The 21,089-nt window shown below is 38.9% G+C and overlaps 1 protein-coding gene across 1 annotated transcript in view; it reads left to right on the forward strand.

Moving 5' to 3' along the window:
* The window catches only part of THADA (THADA armadillo repeat containing), a 151,844-nt gene that overhangs the window by 78,983 nt on the left and 51,772 nt on the right, over positions 1–21,089 (forward strand). The window contains exon 30 of the mRNA XM_064708992.1: positions 12,945–13,060. Within this exon, the coding sequence (XP_064565062.1) occupies positions 12,945–13,060 (116 nt within the window). The remainder of the gene's footprint in view (positions 1–12,944; positions 13,061–21,089) is intronic.

The following is a 21,089-nucleotide window of genomic DNA, read 5'->3' on the forward strand; positions in this document are numbered from 1 at the left end:
ATTGTAAACAATGCTGTCTGTAAGGCATCTTTTCACAGAAAGAACTTTATGTAGTTAAAATTGTAGTGTCACCAAAAAATATTTTAGTTTTACCTTTCACCTTGTTCACCAAAGAGCTTTTACTTTGTTGTTCTCTGTAAAGAGAAGAGAACTCATCCACCTTAACATCAAGTAAATACATTTATGAATAGGTGGGCTCCCCTTTTGCAGCTGGCTGATAATATTTAATGTACTGTAAAGCCAAAAAGACTGATCAAGTGCACAGAAAATGCATAATGGTGTTTGGAGAGGGGAAGAAGAAGCTTGGTTTCAAATAAATTTATTTTGTTTTTCCAAGTGCAGTTAAACCATGGGGTTCTGTGGACTTTTAGTAGACTCTTTAACTACCTCTGTGGATTCCCTAACTTCTGACATGTTCTTGGCTAGTTCATTTTGTTGTTAGTTATTTCAATTTGGCAAAAAAAAAAAAATTTAGTGTTTGAGTTTATTTGAAGCAGTCGTACTGTTATATGTGCTTTATTGTAGTTTTAGATCTGTAGTAAATTTTGCTGCTTAAAAACAACAAAGAAATGCAGGTTTATGGAATGTTTCTTCAACATAAAACATCAATCCCAAGCATAATCTGTTGATAACCAGTGGGTACTTTGTGCTTAGGATTGAGGACAGGGTATGGAACTGGCACCTCTCTAAAAATGGTGATGAGGGAGATGCACACAAGATCTGTGTGCTGAGGAGCCATTCAATGTGTGGCACCTCTTACCTGCTTTGTACCAGAGATTATGAACAAGTAATGGAGCTATGAGTGAGGGTAGTAGGGCCTTCCACTCATTTCTGTTCTGCCAAATTCACACTGTGAAGGGACTTGAAACCACAAGCTCTCCCTGGATTCTGGTTTAGTTTATGTAAAGGTAGTAAAATGAAGTGTTTAATCTGTTAACTAAAGAAACTGTTGATTTTAGTGGGTGATTTTGCAATTGTAGCTGCTGGTAAACTACAGAAGCACCAGGACATGGCCTGTGGAGTGGTGGGTGGGGGTGACCACAAGCACGACCAGATTGGTACTGATTGCAAAGGGATAACACAGTGAAGAACCCATTGAGATACTCTTAGCACTTGTGTTCGGTGTTTATTTGAATGAAAAAGGGCATGAAGTATCCTAATAGTCCCTTCCATCACTGATGCTGGGTGGTTTTCAGCTGCCTTGAGCCAATATGGCTTTTAGTGAAATGGGTTCCTACTTGTTCTCATTGCCAGTGTTGAGGCCCTAATGCCAGAGGATTTGTGTAGGCTTGTGCACAGCAGTCCACATGCAGCTGATCATCACTGTCCTCTGGCTGCTGGGTATTGCAGCAGCCACAGATCAGCTGGTGGTCCTCTTGGAGCCATTTCAGCAAAACCAAATTAGATTTAAATGTTTGGATGTTATTGAAATAAATTTAAATATTCTAATTTCAATATCAGGCCTCTGCTAACCTAATTGATGTGACTGAATGGAATGGGGAGTTTGCTTTCATTAGAAACCTGGGTAGGATGTTTGAAATTGTCAAACTTCAGCTGGATGTGGTGTCAAAAAAAGTGGTGGGCAAGGTAACATCTGCCACTGGCACCAGTGTGTTCAGAAGGCAGCAGCCTCTGTGCAGTTCAATATCCAAAGCTGAGCAGAGGGTTAAGTGGCTTTAAAAAACTGTTCTTAGAGACAGTGAGACAGCTGTACTCCTCTGGGATAATAGAATCAAAGGCAAGCATGTGCAAATGTTGGAGAGGGTGGTCTTGAGTAAGGGAAAGTGTTGGAAGAACTGATTTTTCAAAAAAGTCTTTTCAGACATAAAAACTGTTGCTGTTGACATCCCCTTATATCAAAATCACATCAATTGCATGCAAGTGGAAGAGAGAAGGGGGAAAAATAACAATAAAGAGCAGATCTTTCTGACCAGCTTCTAATTCATCTGCAGAGAAGACCCTCAGGAAATTTCATCATTTTATTCAGGATGTTGTCTGTTAGTGGTGAATTCACAAAGGCAGTGTTCATCTGCTGTGGTGCTGCTGATTGTAAAACAAAGAGCCTGATCTTACTAGAGCTTGGAAAATGTTTGCTAGCTTTGAGTTTGGCACTTGCTGCAATAGCGTGGGATGCTTGTTTGTCTGGGGAAAAAATCCACAAGGCGATGAAGCACTGTCAGTAATTAAAATCAGAAGGAATACTTGAGCCATTTGGGGGAGATGTAATCAGCTGACTAGTGAGATTAGACTTGGAGAACAAAAGGCACATACATTGCAGGTAGAATTCCAAATGTTCAAAGCAGAGATGAAAAATTCATTAATGTTGCTCTCTGATTATGCAGTTAGCCCTTTCCTTGCCCTTAAGTTTACCTTGGCTGGGGCACTTGCAGTTAAATGGCACTGTGGAAATTACTGGAAAACATTAACATTAACTTGTTATTGTAAGCTGACATCATGCTGAGCCTGATGGGAAGTGAAAATTTATAAATAGCTTGTCCATATGTGTAAGGCAAAAATCTGCTGATCTTCAGCAACAGGATGATTCATGTATTTGCTGTAGTTTAAACTTCATTGTGAGTTTTCTGTGTTTCTTTGAACTTTGTAGTTTCAGAAACTTCAGGAAGATCAGTGGTCCAAAACTGACAGAACTCTGAGGAAATCCTGTTGATTATTTTCAGTCCAGTTTTGATTGTACAATCTATATTGTACTGACACTTAGGTATTCTTCTCTCTATGTTTTCTTAACAGCAAGTGCTTCCAAAAAAGTATACTTAAAACATAGTTTTGGTATTTTTTTCTCACCCCTATTGCCTACCATGTATGAATTGGAACTTATGGGATCCAAATTATCTGTCTCTGAGATGCATCCTTTTTGTATTTCAAATAAATCACTCAATCTCTATTTCCTTGCCTGCAAGACTTCATTCTATAATCTTTTATAAAATGGGAGAGGGGGGTCATATTGAGAAACAATATGTGGTTACCTAAGTAAAAGCTTTATTTCTACATAATTTATGGAAAATAAGTAGAGATGTTGTGTATTTCAGGGAGCCAGTCCTCTTTCCTCTCAGATGATTATCCTTGTTGGAGGGTGCCTGGATCCATACACACCTGGGCTGAACAGTGCTGCCTTGTAGTCCTGTGAGACTGAAAATACAGGAGGCTGTTGGGTTGAGGATTGTCTTTTTTCCCCCCCATGTTGCATCTAAGTAGGATCCTCTCACACAAATTAATTTTTAGATGTTACTGTAATAAAAGAAGTAAAAAGGAAAACAGTTTGCATTAAATGCACCTTCCTTTTTCCAGTTGTCTTATGTACTACCCTTGTAAAGCTGAACTACTTATTAATGTTTATGCTTGGAATTCAATTTAACTTATCTGCAAGTTAAGCCCACCATCAGCTATGCTGTCTAGACATAAAGTTACTTTTATTGCATGTTTCAGTTGTATGTTCCCTTTTATAGGGATAGTTTTGACAGAGGAAAATTCTTGTGAGTTTTACTTGCATTCAGCTGTGTTGCTGTGTGTTGGAGGAGTTTGGCATCTGAGCTGGGGGTCTGGGCACCAGCGTGGATGGGGTTTGATGGATCTGCAGAGCCCCCATGTTCCCCCTGTTACCTGCATCTAACTGGGTGAGAATTTTCTTCAAGGAAGGGACATTTGCCCTATTGTTTGCACTCAGGTGAAGCAATCCCTGCGTGGAAGAGCAATCCATCTTACCTAAGTTCAGCAGGGTTTGAAATGTTGGCTTAGAGTTCAAACAAAAGAATACAGTTGTTAATACTGAGTTCCTCAGTTGCAAATTGAGCCATTAATATATTGTGACAAAATTCTTGTAAATAAGCAGCAGTGGAAGTTGATCCTCATGCACAGAGACATGTACAGTCACAGGTTATGACTGACAATGTACAAATGAGGAAAAGCTTTCAGAAGTTGTAATACAACCTTGAAAGACATCACCTTTTTATTTTTTAATAATTTTATTACCATTGTTATAGCAAGCTGCACTGGGATTTTTCATGTGTCAAATTATTCCTCAGACTTTAAAAATACTGAGTATTTTTCTCATGTTTGAGACCTGTGTATATATTTTTCTCCTCTGTAAGTTTAAAATTATTAGTGGATAGAAGTAGATAGTTTTCTGTAGCTGCAAGCTTTACTTCATTTTATTTTATAATGTGAACTTGGGAACTAAAAGCATCAGATTGATTTAGCTTATTTCTAATTATTTTCTCAGCTTGTGTGTTAATACAGACATTCCTGAGGCAGAAGATCACCCCTGCTGAAACCAGCAGAGCTGGGGGTCAAGTGGCAGTGTACTTCTGAGCACTCTTGATAAACATGTTCATGCTGTGTCTCTTACTTGTCAGCTTCCTTGTGGCAGTGGGGTAGCTGACAATATTCCTCCTAATTGTAAATATCCCTCAGTTAACAGGAATGTGGGCCTTGGTCTTTTTATTTGCATTTGTTTCCTTCATGTGGGTATGTACAGGAGAGCTGTTATGAAGACATAGCCTGGGAAAAAAGAATTTCAAATTATTTCACTGCCATCCCTCCAAAAAAAGGGAGAGGGAAAGGAAAGCTGGGGTGTGTATGTGTGTGGCTTTATATCCTTTGAGGTAGCTGGGTTAAGAAATGATGGCTGGGGTTTTAGGATGACAGAGTATAGATTTGGAAGAAGAGACTTCATTGTATCCTTGCTGCTGTTTGATTAGAAATGCAGGCTGAGGACAGTTCTTAACTGCTCCCACCAGCCTGGTTTGTTCATTTCTCTGGACTTACAGGTTTTAGTTACATGTTGTGGGAAGGTAATAGGGAGGTTTGCAGAGAGTGGAAATGCCACCAGCTCCACAGTAGCCTCTTTCATCCCTGGTCAGCTGGCTGCTTAGGAGGATGGATATGTGTGAGACCCACTCAGGTTTGCCTTTTCTTTCTTTGACTCATCAGGCAGATTTCCTTTTCTTAGCCCTGCCTGCTTATTGGGGTTTTCTCTTTGCTCATCAGCCAGTCCTTCTGGTTGGGTTTCTCTGCCCAGCACATGTACCTTTGGTTGAACGACAGCTTAAAAAGTAGCTTCAATCCTAATGGTAAAAAAGTCCTAATAATGATGAAGTGGGACCTCATATCAAGTTTCTGTGTGAATAGGCAAACCATATACTTCCAAGAGAATATTCAGCTGGGTCTTCCAAGTGAAATGAATCTGCTGTTTCCTGGCAGCAAACTTCTCGCTGTTTCATTTTCTCCCAGTGAAAATTTTGAGTCACATACACCAATTTTAAGCTGCAATTCACTTTCATCAGACTGAAATAGGAAGGAAAACCTGGAGAAAAACCTAATAAAAATTGCAGTGCAAGAATTCTGATCTGTGAAATTTCACATTTTGTTGGGCTTCTTTTAGGCAAAAATGCATTTATCTTAAATGTGAAGAACACGTTTTTAATGAGGGATGTTTTATGTCTGATATATGTCAGTCACTGAGAAGAAAGCAACTTTGCTATTTTTCAGCATCTTCTAATTTTCATTAATTATGCCACATTCATAATTTTCAGCTTATTAAATAGCTGTGTTATTCTTGCTGAGTTATACAGAGTTAACTGATATTGTATTCATTAATTTAGATGTTTTCAAGCCTTTTTTTACTTCTTAATTCAATCAAAACATGCTTCCCTTCATTTTAATCAAACGAACTTTTAATTAATGTATAAACCCAGCTTCATGAATTTTGGTGGATATATTTGGAAAAAGGATTCAAGTTCCATAATTTCTCATGAATAGTGAAGCAAAATGGGGTAATTAGATAATTAAATGTTCTGACAAAACAAACCTAAAATTCTGGAAAAATTTACTTGTGAGCCAGCTGTTGCTTTAAAGAAAGAAAAAGATTTTATACAGTTTTCATAAAATTGTTTGCAGAAGGAAATTGTTGAATCTCAGACTACATTTATTAGTCCATACAAAACAATTTCAAGGAAGCAATATCCACATGCAATCACATAATGTATCTCTGGCAGAAATGATAATCTGATCTGTTAGTTGTGAAACTACTATTATGTAATGAAAGATTTCTAAGAAAGGAAATGGTAGGAGCAAAGGGGGTGATGCTATAATAATTTGGTATATCTAAATGATCTAGGACTGTGAGGTGAATGATGGCTTTTCTAACACATTTGTTTGTGGGTGACAAGATAATTGATAAACATTTGAAATTCCTCTTCAGTACATTGCCATTTAAATGGGGAAATAAATTCAGAATATTTACTCTCTCCCACAGGCTCCAGATAAAAACTTCTCTCATAATTAAATACCTCAGGTGAAGAAAATCCTTAATGACTGTAATAGGGTTGATCTGTGTACAGAGTTGTTAAAGCTCAGTGTGGCAGAGTTTGGGTCATGAGGACACAGAGCACAGGGTGCCACCTGTGCAGCACCTTTGTGTGGCTCTGAACTCATTTTAAACTCTACCATGCACGTGGCTGCTTTTGCCTGGGACGTCAGCATGGACTGCAGGCACTGTGCTCCTACCACACTCTGGTGATAAAACATTATATTTCGTTTCCACAAATTCCAATTTCTAACAGAGCAGGGTGGTAAACAGATAGTTATAAACCCTCCCATCTATTTTTGTATGGATATCTTATTGGAAAACGGGTGGGGGTAGATGAGGTTTTTTTAGTCCCATTGTAATTATCACACTGGCGCTTTTCATCTTTAAGAAAAAAAAGGGGATTTTTAAGACTTGTTTTTCCCTAGAGCTAATTATTGTAACTTTGAACTTTTTATCATACTTATAAAAATGCCTTCACCTGTCACAGCAGCTTGCCAGTTTTTATCTACATGGTTGTAGTAAAAAAACATTGGACCTAAGTTTCAGAATACAGAGATAAGTTGGCAGATGTATTTATCATAGAAGAAGAATAAAATTTTATCTGCCTTTAAATGAGAGAAGAAAAGAAAAATTATGTTTGAGGGTTTTTTACCAGCACATTAATACTCAGGTGAAAGCTTTTGATGGGACTGTTCAGAAAACCCACATCTAGCTCAGTAAATCTTCTTACTGCTGCCATTTTGCAAACATGTTTTTCTTTTTTTGCCCTCCCATGTTACTTCAACCTTCATAACTTGGTGAGTGGCATGTTTTTGAAAGCTGAGTATTTACACAGTGTTTTCTTTCAGCTGCTGAAACATCTGTATTCTTTGTATTTTTTTAGGGAGTTAAAGGATATATGTTGAGAATGTTAAGTTTCGGGTGATGTCAGTTTGGTTTTTTGGTTTGTATTTTTTCCCCCCCTAGTAAGCACTGCAATGAACACTGGGAGCATTGTTTCAGTTTTGCACTTAGGAATGTGAATATTTGTACTGTGTACTTAACATAGCTGAGGGCATGCATGAAAAAGTTTTTGTTGCTTCAAGTCATCTTAAGGGGGGAGGAAAGCTCAATGTTGCTACTTCACTGAGAAGTATGCAACTGTATAACCTGCTTTTGGAAAATTTCATTATTTGGAAAAGTCATTTGGTGCAGCAACACGCTGAAGGCTGTGCTTTCTTTCAAATGTAAACATGTGCTCATGTACACCAGGTATCCAGCTAATCATTGTTTTATGTTGGAAATTAAATGTTTATTATGAATTTCAGAAACCGTAGTTCCTCCTATAAAATTATTGCTAATGCTCTGAAATGTTAATTTTAATTTGTTAGAAAGTGTGTCGTGCTGGATTGACTTTGTGGCTATTGAAAGATTGTGCTGTATTTACAATGTCTCTGTATGTATGCAGGACATTCTTGCCACCAAAATAAGAATTGCACTAGGTAAATTTTGTGTTTGATACAAGTTTTCCTCCATCACTCCATTGCTTCATTATTTTAATTGTGTATTTCCCAGCAATTCAAGCTGATATGAAAGCTGCTAAAGACAATGATTTGCTGCATATCAAATCAAAGTTAGTGTGGGGGAGAAAATGTCTCTAGCTGATTTACATTTTTGACTTAGCTGATGTCTAACCATTTAAGTATTTGTTTTTATTTTTAAAAAAGCAATGTGCATTTTTTTTCACTTAATCATCCAAAATGAACACTTAGAAAATAGCAGATGTTATGTCTTAAGGCCTGCTTGGGTACAAAGAAAACACTCAACTTTCTCGTGTCAGGATAGTGTGTTGCATCTGAAAGCTGTTGGGTGGGGGATGGATGTGAACAGAAGGATACGTGTGCTGGTTGACCAAAGGGGAACCAAGCTGGCTGTTCCTTTTCTTCTCTTCCTCTGCTTTTCCCCCTTTTCTTGAAGATTCTACAGCTGAAAAGTCAGGGTGAAACACTGGCAACTCCAAGGAAGGTACTGGAAGTTGGGAATGGCATGCCGAGTCCTTGGGTTTTGCTCGTTAGGATATAGTGTCACACCTGGGCTGGCTTGTTTGGGTTTTTCTGTTTTTCACTAAGTAGTTCTCCCATGCAGGTGGTTTTACCTGCAGCAGCTTAGGACATGCTGACTCATAGTCAGAACCTCGTGGACTGAGTGGTCTCAGATGTCCCATCATGTATCCAAGTATCTGGACGTCCCATGCCTTACGCTGTTTTGACAAACCTTGTCCAGGTTGATGGACAGTCTCTGTCTTGGAATCTTCTGCTGGTTGCCGTGACCACGAGAAATGTTAAAAGTGTCTTTTCCCAACCTGAGTGCTTGAAGAATGAGTTGGAGCTCTTCATTTCTTGGTCTTAAGGTTGTTTATTGAATCTTATCTATAAAAAACTTTCTCCTGCCCTGCCAAGGTCCGTCCAGCAGGACAGTTCCAGGCACACTTTTAGTCTTTACACTAAAAACTATGTGTACAATGTTTACAATTACTTTCCAATACCTATCACCTATGTTAGACAGTGACCTTCTATTCTAAACCAATCTGTAAGTGCCAATGTCACAGCAGAAGACGGAGGCCAGGAAGAAGAAGGAGAAAGGCTGGACGTGCCAAGATCCCTCCATCTTGCCCCCTGAACCCCCATACCAAAACCCCAAAATCTACTTTTCCACTCCATGATAACTTCACAATTATTCTATCTAAACTATTGTGACTTGCTGATCTTCATACAAGGTTGGTAATTTGCTCCACGGGTCATAATCAAACCCACAGGTGTTTTGGGCTCTGTGCCAGGGCTTCTGAGCCCCCTGGCAGGGGTCTTGGCCATTCTGGGCAGCCAGAGGGATGTCCTGGGTTCCCACATCTCTGCTGTCCTGTTGGTGTAATATCCTGGGCTCCTAAACAGCCTGCACAGAGGAGGAAAACGTTTCTGGGCATCCATGTACTCACCATCTTTAATGCAGGATTCCACAGAACTACAAACAATGCTTTGTCTCAGTGAAGTGTTGTATCTATTAAAGAGAACCACTCTCAGCCAGCATAAACCTTCCTCCACAGATAGTGCAAATCTTTGGTGAAACTACCTTTAAAAAAAGAAAAAAAAATCTTTAATATATTGCCTTTGTGTAATAAAAAACCAATGCCACATATACAAGGAACACCATGACCTCACTGCATTTATGTCTGAGGAATTCAGCAGAGGGTTTTAAATCTTGTAGTATTTTAGGCTTGAGGAGAGCCATGCACTGGAAAGCCTGTCTGTTTTATTAGCTATATCAAACAGTCTCATAAAACTTGCTACCTCCTCATGCAAGCTGGCAAACTCCTCATTGCCTGGCTTGTAGTCTTGGATCATGGAAGCCAAAGAATGACACATCACATGAGATGGAAGTGGAGAGCTACTGAGGTTAACTTTTACACATTGCTTGTTTGGTTGCCTATGGTTTTCACTTACATAGAGTAAGGCTTTGTGTAAAACATGCTGATGTTAATTACAATTTCCACTTTAGCTTAGGCATTCTAAAATCTCATGCTGAGAAAAGAATTTCTTTGTGGGAAAAGCTTTTTAGGTGTCTAAAATATGATGAGGGTGCCTGAATAAAAGAGGGCTTGTGGTGAAATAACAAGAAAATTAAAATTCTGTGTATATCATAAAAAGTAAGAATAGGATAAATTGTAGTTGAACATTTTCTTTAATGGATGCAAACAAACACTTTTCAAACTCTCACATGAGTTGCACCTTCTAATTCTACTGTTCAAATAGGGCTCATGTCCCGTGATTTTTACCATCTGAATAGTATTGAAAGGGTTGGTTCATACATAGAATTAACTCCAGAGGAGTTTTGGTTGCATTTTCAGTACTGGATTTCCTACCTGGACAAATTTAAATCCACCAATTTTACCTCCTTCGTATACACAGTTCTTTCTCTTTCAAGACCTTTAGTTTGAACTATCAAACTACTTCTGCATTACACGGAAAGCACTTTGAGAGTTGTTTTCAGAGCTGAAGACATTAAATTAATTTAAGTTGCTAGGAAAAAATATGATAGCCCTTTATAATTGTGTAACAGATTTTATATTATTGCTTAGAGGTAAATCCATTGTTGTTCCTGGAAATGAATACAAGCACAGAAGAATGAAATTGGAAAGGTTAAGGCACCAAATGGTTTTCAATTAGCAGAGGATATAAAAAGCTTCTGCATAAATATTATTTTCCATTTTCGTTCTTCTTCTTCTGTCGTGTCTATGACTTAACAGGCATTAAGGGCAAGCCACAAAAAATATAGGGAAGCTATTAGTAGTGGCAGCTGAGTGCCTTGGTTTTGATGGAGAAGGTTAATTTGAGTAGGTATTTACGTAAACCATTTTAATAAGCACAGGAAAGAGCAGACTAAAGGAGAGGACAAGATAGACATCTCTGGTGACACTTCGAAATGTTTGCAAGCTTGCACCTCTGCAAAGTGTTTTGTAGAAAAAGATAAAGATTCAAAAGATCTTGGAATTGAAAGATAAAGATTCAAGAAGATCTTGGAAAGGCCATCGTAGAAAGATGGTGTCAACAAAATGATGTTCAGTTCAGAGGACTTCCGAAGAGTTTAAAAAAACAGTAGACAAACCACTTCTCCAGGATGTGTCTTGCTACAGAGCACCTGCTGACAAAGGGAGACAGGAGTTTATTTCATTGTTCCTGTCAAAGGGCCCCAGTGGGATCTCTGTGTTTAATAAGTGCCTCACTAGGAAAAAATCTGGACTGACTGAATAGTGTCCAGAGAAAAGTTGTTTGCTGTGAGGGCAGGAGTGGGAGCAGACAGGAACTCCTTAACTCAAGATATTGGATTTTGAGGGTGAAAGACTAGAGGAGTTGCATACAAGTGTTCTGGAATCTGCTTTCTTGGTTGTTTTCATGACTGGGACAGTCAGGCATTTGTTTCATGGAAGAATGTTTAGACCCTGCCTCAGTGTTTGTATGGATTAGATAGTCTCTTGACATCTCTTCTGTTTCTGTCCTTATTTGAAATGACTGCAGCTGTTTTTCCACTTGAACGATTTCACAAAAAATAACCCAGATGAAATTGTGTCAAATTAATGCTATGTGGCAGTGCTTGTGTTTCCAAAACAAGCAAACAAACAAAAAAAAAAATAGAAACCCCAGAGCAAGTGACAGCTGGAATGTGGGAAATCATGGTCTGAGATCTAAAAGTCTGCGTACAAAGGTTTTTCTTTTCCCAGAGTGGAGTGAAGGCCCCAGCTTGATCCATTAGTCATTAAATTGTCACTTTGCAAGTATGAAGTGCTGATACTCTTACATATCAAGAGTGTTTCCGCATCAAATGCTCCCAATATGTATTTTCAGAAATGATCTGATAATATCTCTTAAGCTTCCTAAATTCTGCACATGGTCAGTTTCAGTAAATCATGGGGGATGTACATTTTCAATTTGCATAGAATCCCTTTCTGTAACTTAGCTGTGTAAGCAAACAGGATTTCCAATTTTGAAGCTGTAAAGGCAAAATTTCTTTTGCTAAGCAAGATCTTTTCCATTAGGCTTCACTAGTGCAACACACCTTTCCATGTGTTCCCCTTTAGAAATTACCTCACCCAGGTGTTTCCTGTTCACTTGTGTGTGAACGGAAAGTTGAAACCAAGTGGGGTGATAGGGGTGGTGTCACTCGTGTCAGGTGTGTGTCATGCACCCTCTGCCACATGCAGGGTGGTACTACAGGGACTGGGCTTGAAGAGCCCCTCTCCACTGTGCAGTTGGTATCAGCTTTCTTATACTACCCAGTATTTTCATTTCATGCTTAGATGACTACTTTTTTGTTTTTACAATTTTTTTTCTTAACACTTTTCTATATATTTAATGCTACTTGGAGAAATCGGTTTTTAAATAGCAAGGAGTGTCTCTGAGAATGTACATTTTGTTGTTTTAACTGTCTGAAAGCTACAGTCTTGCTTTCTATTTTGGTACCTTGAATTCTTTCCTTCATCAAAGCTTGGACATGTCTATTAGACTTTTACATGAAACTCTGGAGGAGAAAGTGCAGGAGCTCAGTCCTCAGAAAGGGAAAATGTGAGTATCTCCCTGCTCCGTGGGGCTTGGAATGAAGGTTCTGAGGAGCAGCAATAGAGATACTTTTCTGTCAGCACTTCAGAGTGGTTATAGATGGTAATTCCCTTCCCTGTCTCCTTGGTACAGTGCAAGCAGCCCTGCTCCATCCAGTGTGCCAAGCTGCCAGTCTGCTCCTCAGGCAGTTGTGCTGGCACTGGGGAGCAAATGGCACAGCAAGAAAGCTGAAAGTTGAGGGATGCTCAAGTTGAAAAAGGCCAGAGGAGTGGTGTTCATCCTAGCTGCCTTCTTTTGACTTCATGGAGGTTAACATCTTCCAGCACTTTCTGTTGTTTTGTGTGAAAAATAGGTTTTAAAAATGGGGCAACTTAAGGATTTAAGGATTCTGTCTGCTGTGAGGCCAAGTGAATACGTGTTTTTCCTTGAGTTATGGTTGTTCATTTTGCAGACAACTATTTCATCTTAGAGTTAATTGAAGGAAAACCAGTGGCTAGAAACTCTTCATTTGATTTTTTTTTTTTTAAATGTAGGTTTTTCACTTGTTGCAGTCGTACCTAGAATCAAACCAGTTTGTTAGTTTGGACTTCCAGCAGGGACTGCGTGACATCATTACCTGTGTGGGAACCAAGCTGTGGCTGGCTAAAAGGTAAGATTTATAAACAGTTTACCAATGTTTAGAAGACTTGGTTGATTTTTTGAGCTATTATTTTAGCAAGGTGGACAGATTGTGTTAAAATTTAGATGTCTTATTGACTTGCTGATTTTTAATCAGGGTGATTTTTTTCTTTTCCAAAAGTAAGATTTTTTTTTTTCCCAAACATTGTAGTCTAGTCATTAAAGAAAAAAATAACTGTGAATGAACATTACCACAGAAATAGACATTTTGAGGATAACTGATGCTTCTTGGCTAAGAAAAATATGCCACATATATGAGGTTTTTATGTTACTGTTTTTCTGACTTTGACCTTTACAGAAAATTAGTGGGAAAATGTCACAGCAGTTGTTTAAACTAAAAGTGTTTAGCTGCCCACAAACAATCCAAGATAGATTGGGAAACATTTTTCATAAGTTCATCTTCAGGTGACCTTTGTATAACTAACTAACAAGCTCTCTTGCTCTCTCTCTTGATCTCTCTCTTGCTCTTTTTTTCCTCTCTCTCTTCCTCTTTCTGTCTTTCTTTCCCTCTTTCCTTCTCTACTTTATCTTAGCAATTGCTTTTGAGAATTTTTACCCATGAGAATTCCAAGCCAAAACACTAAAGGAATCAGTTGGGAACAAGAGCACCGGTCTTTGCATAGATAGATAACTGGGAGTATCCCACATTTTGCACTGTGGCATGAGGCCACCAGTGCAGCTAGTGTGGATCTCTGATAAAACCTGAGTCATTTTCTGATCATCAAAACCAAAATCCTTAGAGGTTTGAAGAACAGGGGTGTCTAGTGGGTGGGGGAAGTCTATTAGTGTTAACTGAGTTAGGGTAATGAAGATAGAGTTGATCTTTGGGAATTAGAGAAGTGTCTCCTCAAAGAGCGATAGTGGTGATATGGCAGATAAAACTTGGGGCAAATAATTGGAAAATGGTGCTCATAAACAAAGTCTGGACTTTACCTGGGGAAAGAAGGGTTGACTGAGGTTTTTTTGTTTGAAAAAAGTTCCTCTTGTTCTTGGGAATGTCCAGTAGAGGAGGGGGAAAATATCATAAAAAGACTGAAGAAAAACACAGAACCCCCCCTCATCTGTGTTTGTGTATTAATCTATGTTGGATATTTAAATATTGTGTAAATCCCAAAGAAGATACAGTAGGAATCAGAAGCAGTATAAAGACTGACAAGCATAGAACAGTTTCTACTTGGGGACTGATTAAATAGGCTGAGATTTTGTTTAATAATGGAAAAAGGACAACTGAGGGATGTGAAATATGAGTCACATAGAAAGGCACAGGAAATTAACATTCTGTCCAAGGTGGCAGATGTAAAAGAAACTAACTAATGAAGTTTTTAATGTAATTTTAATTTGGCTATGGAACCCTATGATACAAGATAGTCTTGGTTTTAAGCCTGTCTAAATTTTTAAACAACGATTTAATGGAGTCATGGAAGGAAAGTCCAGTGAGGTTACTGAGTATGTAGGCATCACAATTGGCTCAAGAAATTCTTCAGCAACCTTGAGGGTTGAGACAGAGGTTTTGGCAAATGTCATTATCGTTATGCCTGCATTTCCTGTGCATCTGCTCTCTGCCCCAGCTGGAGACATCATGGTGGATTTGGTGGACCTTTTCACTTGAATCAGCATAAACATTTTGAAGTGTTTAAATGAGAATATTAATTTGCATAACTAATTTATAGTTAATAACAGATACTGTTATAAAGAGTAAAAACCCAAACACTAGAGACTAAATTCAGTAGAAAAAAACTCATGCTAAGTAATTCAAACCTCTTTCTCTTGCAGCAAATATGTAAAGGCCAAGCTCCATTCATTACAGATTTTAAATAAATTCTATTTCCAAAGTATTTTTCAGAGCCACTCTTTTTAATGCATCAATCCCTGATTGATGACTGGTATGGTTTTTAGTGAGGTTTTTTTATTATTTTATTATCATCTCTGGAATTGAAAGTTTTTCAGGCCCTCTCTAAGAAATTCTTGTGCACAGTAAAGATGTTTCCCTAAAGAGAAGTGTTTTCTCTTTCACTTGCCTGTAAAAAGTCACAGCTGTATGTGCTGATATTAGCTCCCTGTCAGGAGCACATTTTAATTTTGTCCGTTTGTTGTAGCCTCCTTGTCATAGTTCTCAACAATGCAGTTAATGCTATACATAAAGGATTTTAGAATGTCTTTCTCCCCAGATAGTAATATTTTGTATTACGGGCATCAGCCTTGCAACATTAACTTAAAGCACGGGGATTTTAACTGGTGGGAACTGTGTTTGCAAATTTCTAATGTACTTTACGTTCTTGTGCACTTTGAGCTAAGGTGTCCTCCCTCCCTCCCTTCCGCCACTTCTTTTCTCCCTCTGTAATTCCCTTAATTTTTGCTTTAAATAAATGTATTCAGTATGGTGATGTCATTAAAAATTAAAAAAGCAAAGGGAAAAACCTTCAAGAAGCAACCCAAACAAAAAAGGATATTGAAATGGTGTTTTCCGGTTGTTTCAGTGTCCTGCATTCAGGGTGCAGCTTTACAGTTGGTAGTTCAACTGGGTGAAGTTGAACAACTGCTCTGTGATCAACAGTGGAGTGTGAGGGTCTTGTTCTTGCTTTTCCTTTTCTTGTTCTAAAGGAGTTGTAGAAGGTTGCTTGGAAACTGAGTTGTGAAACTGTTTGTGTGGGAGGGTTTCTGGGTGTTGGGAGAGCCTATTAGGAAACCAGCACTTTATTCTTGCCCTGTTGTTGGACTTCTTGGTATGCATCTGCTGCTGTCAGAGGGGGTGATGGCTGGCTGGACCCTCAGCCATGTACAGACATTCCTGCCTTATTTCTGTTCAGGCAAAGAGAATGAGCACCACAGAGAGAAGTTAATGGATCTCCATCTGGCTTTTCTGCCTTTTCCATAAGGAGATAATTTACCATGTCACCGATACTGCAGGGCAGAGACTGTTTGAAAAGAGGGTATAAGAGGCACTCGCTGTTAATCTTAAATGGCTAAAAGAAAGTTAAAATAACAGGAAAGTGGTTTGTGAATCTGGGGAATTATATCCAAACATCAAGTTTCAATCACATTTCTCTGCTAGTTCTGTTAAGTTCTTGCTGGTGTTCTTTCAACTATGTACTTCCTTTGTACTATGGAACAAACTTCTCTGAAAATCTTGAATTACAAAACTTTGGATTGCATATGTAGCTCTTAAAAATGAGGCTCAGTTGTCATGTGTATGTATTTGGAGGAAAGATTATAGTTTTCAATGGTTTCCTGAACTGGATGGGATTTTTGTTGTTTGAGTTTTGGTTTAAGGGTTTTCTTTGCCTTTTCAGTGCCAGAATGTTATTTCCTTTCATCAGGATTTATTGGTGTAGAATAGCTCAAGATTCTGTTGCACATTCCATGTAATATACTAATCTCTTTTTTCTTCTCCGTGCTACGCCCTGATTTTCCTTCAGAGAACAAAATAATGGGTCACATTCCCCAAATCGAATTTCATGAAGCATTCACTTTTTCAGCTGCTATTTTCTGTCTGTTGTGAAGGCAGACTTCTCATACTGATGGGGCATGGTTGCTTTTTCTTCTTGGTTTTTGTTTTTATACCTTCCAAACATTAACATTTCAAAACCAATATTTTCATTTTTGATGTTTTGAATGAGACCTGTCTTTTATCCACTTCTCAAGGTGATGGTTGAAGGTGTATGTTTATACTTCACTTGGTGTTTTTTTTTTGTTCTGAATATACCTGTTAGTTAGTCTAAAGTGGTTTAGTAATGTTACTGCTTTCCTTCACCTCCACACCAGAGTTTGTTTACTACAGTTTTTGCAAATATGGAAGATGCAGGGTCTTTGACAACAGAAATTTTAAAAAATATATAGAATCTGTTTTGTTGGAGAACTGTGATGGAATGAAATGATGTAAATTAGTCTGATGAAAGCTTTGAAATATCCGTTTATCAAGCTAAATCTTTGAAAGAGTTCAAAGCTCTGTCATGAATTATTTTTTTAATAATTTAAAAAAAATATTAAAAACTTTAAGAAAAATTTTTTACATCAACTGCATACCAGGGAGTTACAAGACTAACTTGAGATGCCTTCTGCCTAACAAATACAGAACGCTAGAAGAGCAGCCTTTGGATTTGGTAACATGTTGTACAGAAGTCTCAGAAATATCTCTCTTGTTTAATTTGTAGCCTTTGGCATGGCAAAGTATTGGTATTGGAAAATTTGAGAAGTCATGTCATTGCATGGCTTTGCTGTAGGATGCTGCTTTTCAGCACTTTGAGTTGGATTTTCTTTTTCCGCCTTCCTACTTACTGGAGACCACAGGAGGGGAAAAGACTTTGAGGTTCTGCCAGAAGCCAAATAACATACTCTGCTAACCTCTAGCCATGTGCCATTTCTTAGCTGAGAGCTTGTCTGCACTGGGAGAGTTTACTTCTAAGAAGGTGGCTTTCTTGAAACTGACTTGTGGGGAACAACCGTGTATAAAACCAGTTGGCTTTGCGTTTTGCAAGGAGTCGCGGCTTCATCTGGAATGGACCACCTGCGGTGTTTTTGTAAATCAAATAACCCTGCAGTGCTCTGCAGTGCTGCTGCTTACAGCTCTCTGCTTTATGGTTGGCACTGTTAAAAATACAAATGGCTCCTGCACAAGATTCAAGCTCGCAGAACAAATAGATGCAGAAGTTATTTTAGGCACGGGCTCAACACGAGGTTTACTGTTCGCTGAGATATGTACTGCTTGCTTTTCCCCTGGCTGATTCTCCCATGATCCAGCTATGACTGCTTTGATTGAGGAATATCTATCTCCTCAGTATTTTATAGCCCTACAGAGTATGGTAACTTGCCAAATTTTGATGGCCATGGCACTCCATCAAGCCTGTTATATCCCTTTTCACCTCTGCTTCTGGCAGCGCTGTGTGAGTGACAGCAGGCAGATGAGCAGTCTTGGGTCCTTCCTAGGAGGAACTTCATGCGAGGCACCTTTAGGCCATCTGTTTAGAAAGCAAGAATGTGGCCTCTTTGTGGTTTCAGGACTTCATGGCTCAGACTGTAACCTAAATATGCATTTTTTTCTCCTGCGGCTCTTAGGAGAGACAGTGGTGACTTCTAGTGAGCACACTATTACAAACAAAGCAGGGGCACATGCAGGCATGCCTAGCCAGAGGTGCAATATGCCCATTGCTCTCTGCAGCTTTGCAAGCAGCCTCTCTGTGATTTTTGAAGTGGTCCTTATTTGGGAGTTGAAATGGTTTTTTATACTTTGAAAACAGCAAGAAGTGGGGAGAATGTAAGGTTATCCTCCTTGGCAGAGAGGGAAGTCCTCCTCTTGTTTTAGTACTCTTGCCTCTTCTTCTACTACATCTAGATGAACGTTCTTGTCCTTCTGAGGCCATGTCTGCACTTGACATCTCCCTGTTTTCTAACCTTTCCACTTTTTCATTTCTGTTTTTAAAATCTACACATTGAGAACTGCAGTTATTTATCTTTGTTCATTAGGTCTGTATGTCTTGTACAGCCAAGTTCAAAACTTGAAAATAGTTTTAATAATTGTACCTTTCTCTGCAGAAGTTTATTTACCAGATTTCAAATTGAGAACTTAACTTCCTGTAAGCTGCAGCAATAACTCCTGTTTACCCTTGTACACACAAAATGTGAAAGGAAATTTTTGTTGTCCTGTTCCAGCTGAAAATGAAGTGTACCAGTATGAACAGCTCACAGAATCACAGAAAATGCTGAGTTGGGAGGGACCCGCCAGGATCATCGAGTCCAGCTCCTGGCCATCCCCAAGAGTCACACCATGTGCCTGAGAGCATTGTCCAAATACTTCTTGAGCTCTGTCAGGCTTGGTGCTGACTCACCAGTAATTTGTTAATCTGCACGTTCTAACCCATGGGCCTTGTTTAGCCTCATTTGTCTTTGTTTTTGGGAACAGTCACAGCACGTCATTGCTCATAAATGTATTCCTAGAGGCACTAATTTAAATCTTACGTGCTTTTAGCAGGCTAGTTTAGGTTTCTGTGCTGCTCCAAGTCCACTCTTTCACCAGTTTTGATAACAGTATCCTTAACACAGCTACAGACTGTTTATTTAGGCAGTTGGTGATTGCTTGTTTTGGAGCACCCACTTTGGATATCAGTAGAGATGTTTGGACTTCAGGCTGAAGTTTAAGATGTGCTTTGCATAAGATAAAATAGTGTTTGACTCTGGTTCATAGGTATATTCCTAACTTAACTAGGAACATTCCACAAATACTAAGTTTTGGATGAGGTTGTTTAAGGTGTTCCCTCCACCAGTGCAACATTTGGAGTAGGCAGAAACAATGTACAATTACAAATTTTGGACATAAATCCTTACTTATATCTGAAAATGCTTTTCAGTAAATAAGCATTAGAGTTTTCCTAGCTTTTTCTTTGTGCATAAGCCCCTTGATTTAATTGTATAAAATTCATTAAATTTGCACATGGGATTAGTTTGACCTCTTAAGTTTTTTAGGATGTTGCTTAGGGATCACATGAGGTTCTCATTAAGAGAACAAAAAAGAGAACAGCCAGGATTATTTTATCATTCAGGTATGTTAAAAACAACACCAACAAAACACAGCCTTTCAATATCATTCACCAAGGACAGCTGGAGCACAAATTAGTTTTTCTTAATAGCTAAAACTCAGGATGTTCTTGGTGGTATCACAATGAAAAATGATTTGTGTGGCTTCTTTCTGAAGCAATAAATTCTCTGCCTTTACCAGGAAACTAATAACAACATAATAGTCTGCCTTTGAGGATGGTAGAAAAACTTAAATCACCAGACTAGCAACTCCCTTTGGAGACAATGCCTGCTCTGATGCTGGATGAGCTGTCCCTATAGAATGGGCAAGTGAGGGGACTGTGCACATGGTAATTACTTGGAGAGGATCTCAGCAGCACCAAGTAGGCAAGCAGATGCACTTTTACTGATGTTTGTATTTCTGTTTCTATGTGCATGTTCCTGCACTTCCAGGAACTCAGCAAGGTTTACTTGGTAGTGCAGGCTTCATTATTACTTTTTTAAATGCTTTCCATTAAATGTAGGTCTGTTGGCCGTGATGTTCATTGATGGGCTGGTTTTGTATTACATGGTTAAAAATGCTATGGACAAAGTTTAATAATTAAATCCATTATTAATGTCTCCTTAAGAAGACAAGAGGAAGGCCATGCATGTTGATTCAGTGCTGCAGATGTGGGCTCTGAGAGAAAACAGATTAAAATATGAATGCTGCCCTCTAAACAAATACACCCCCAAAAACCTCAGTCTTTAGAATACTGCAGAATTTGAAAGTTAATAACCAAAACAACAGGAGAAGATTTAATCTTTTAATCAGCTGCTCGCTGTACGTGTAGGAGTGATTTCCATAAGCTTTGTCGCCTCCATAAATGACAACTGATCCTTTACCAGATCACCCTGCAGGTAAAATGTGGTCAGCACAAAGCCAGCTTGGCCTGGTTCATTGTGGAGACCCTGGGGGGCATTCCTTGGTTTAGAGAGACACAAGAAACTTACCTCAAAAGCTGTTAAGACCCCATTGGCTCATTCCCCTGTTCCTATGTCTGTTCCTATGTCCCTGGGCCACTCCCTCCCTATTCCCTGACTGGTCCTTATCTTTGTACTGCCCCAAGAACAGGTTCAGCCCCAGGCCCCTCTGACTCTGATAAGCTTGGACCCTCTATGTGTGTGTGCTGAGGACTCTGAACATCTCACCACACAGCTGAATTAAACATCTCTGGATGCCATGCAAAGGCCCTTTTTGCTTTCTTACCCTGGGCTTTACTAGCAGCAATTCAGGCTGCTACAGTTCATCAGCAACTCTCCAAGGATAGAGCTCCCCATGGACAGCCCTCAAGGATTATGTAGAGTTGACTGTATCAAAACTCAAGACATCACAGATGTCACAGATCAAGATTCAAGACATCACTTTTTGGTGTGTTTAGAAGATATTTTAGCTGACACAATGGCAGGTCACATATCAGAAGAATCTGGCCACCAGAAGGAGGAATACTTTT

Source organism: Zonotrichia leucophrys, chromosome 3, assembly GCF_028769735.1.
Source record: "Zonotrichia leucophrys gambelii isolate GWCS_2022_RI chromosome 3, RI_Zleu_2.0, whole genome shotgun sequence".
Lineage (NCBI taxonomy): Eukaryota > Metazoa > Chordata > Aves > Passeriformes > Passerellidae > Zonotrichia > Zonotrichia leucophrys.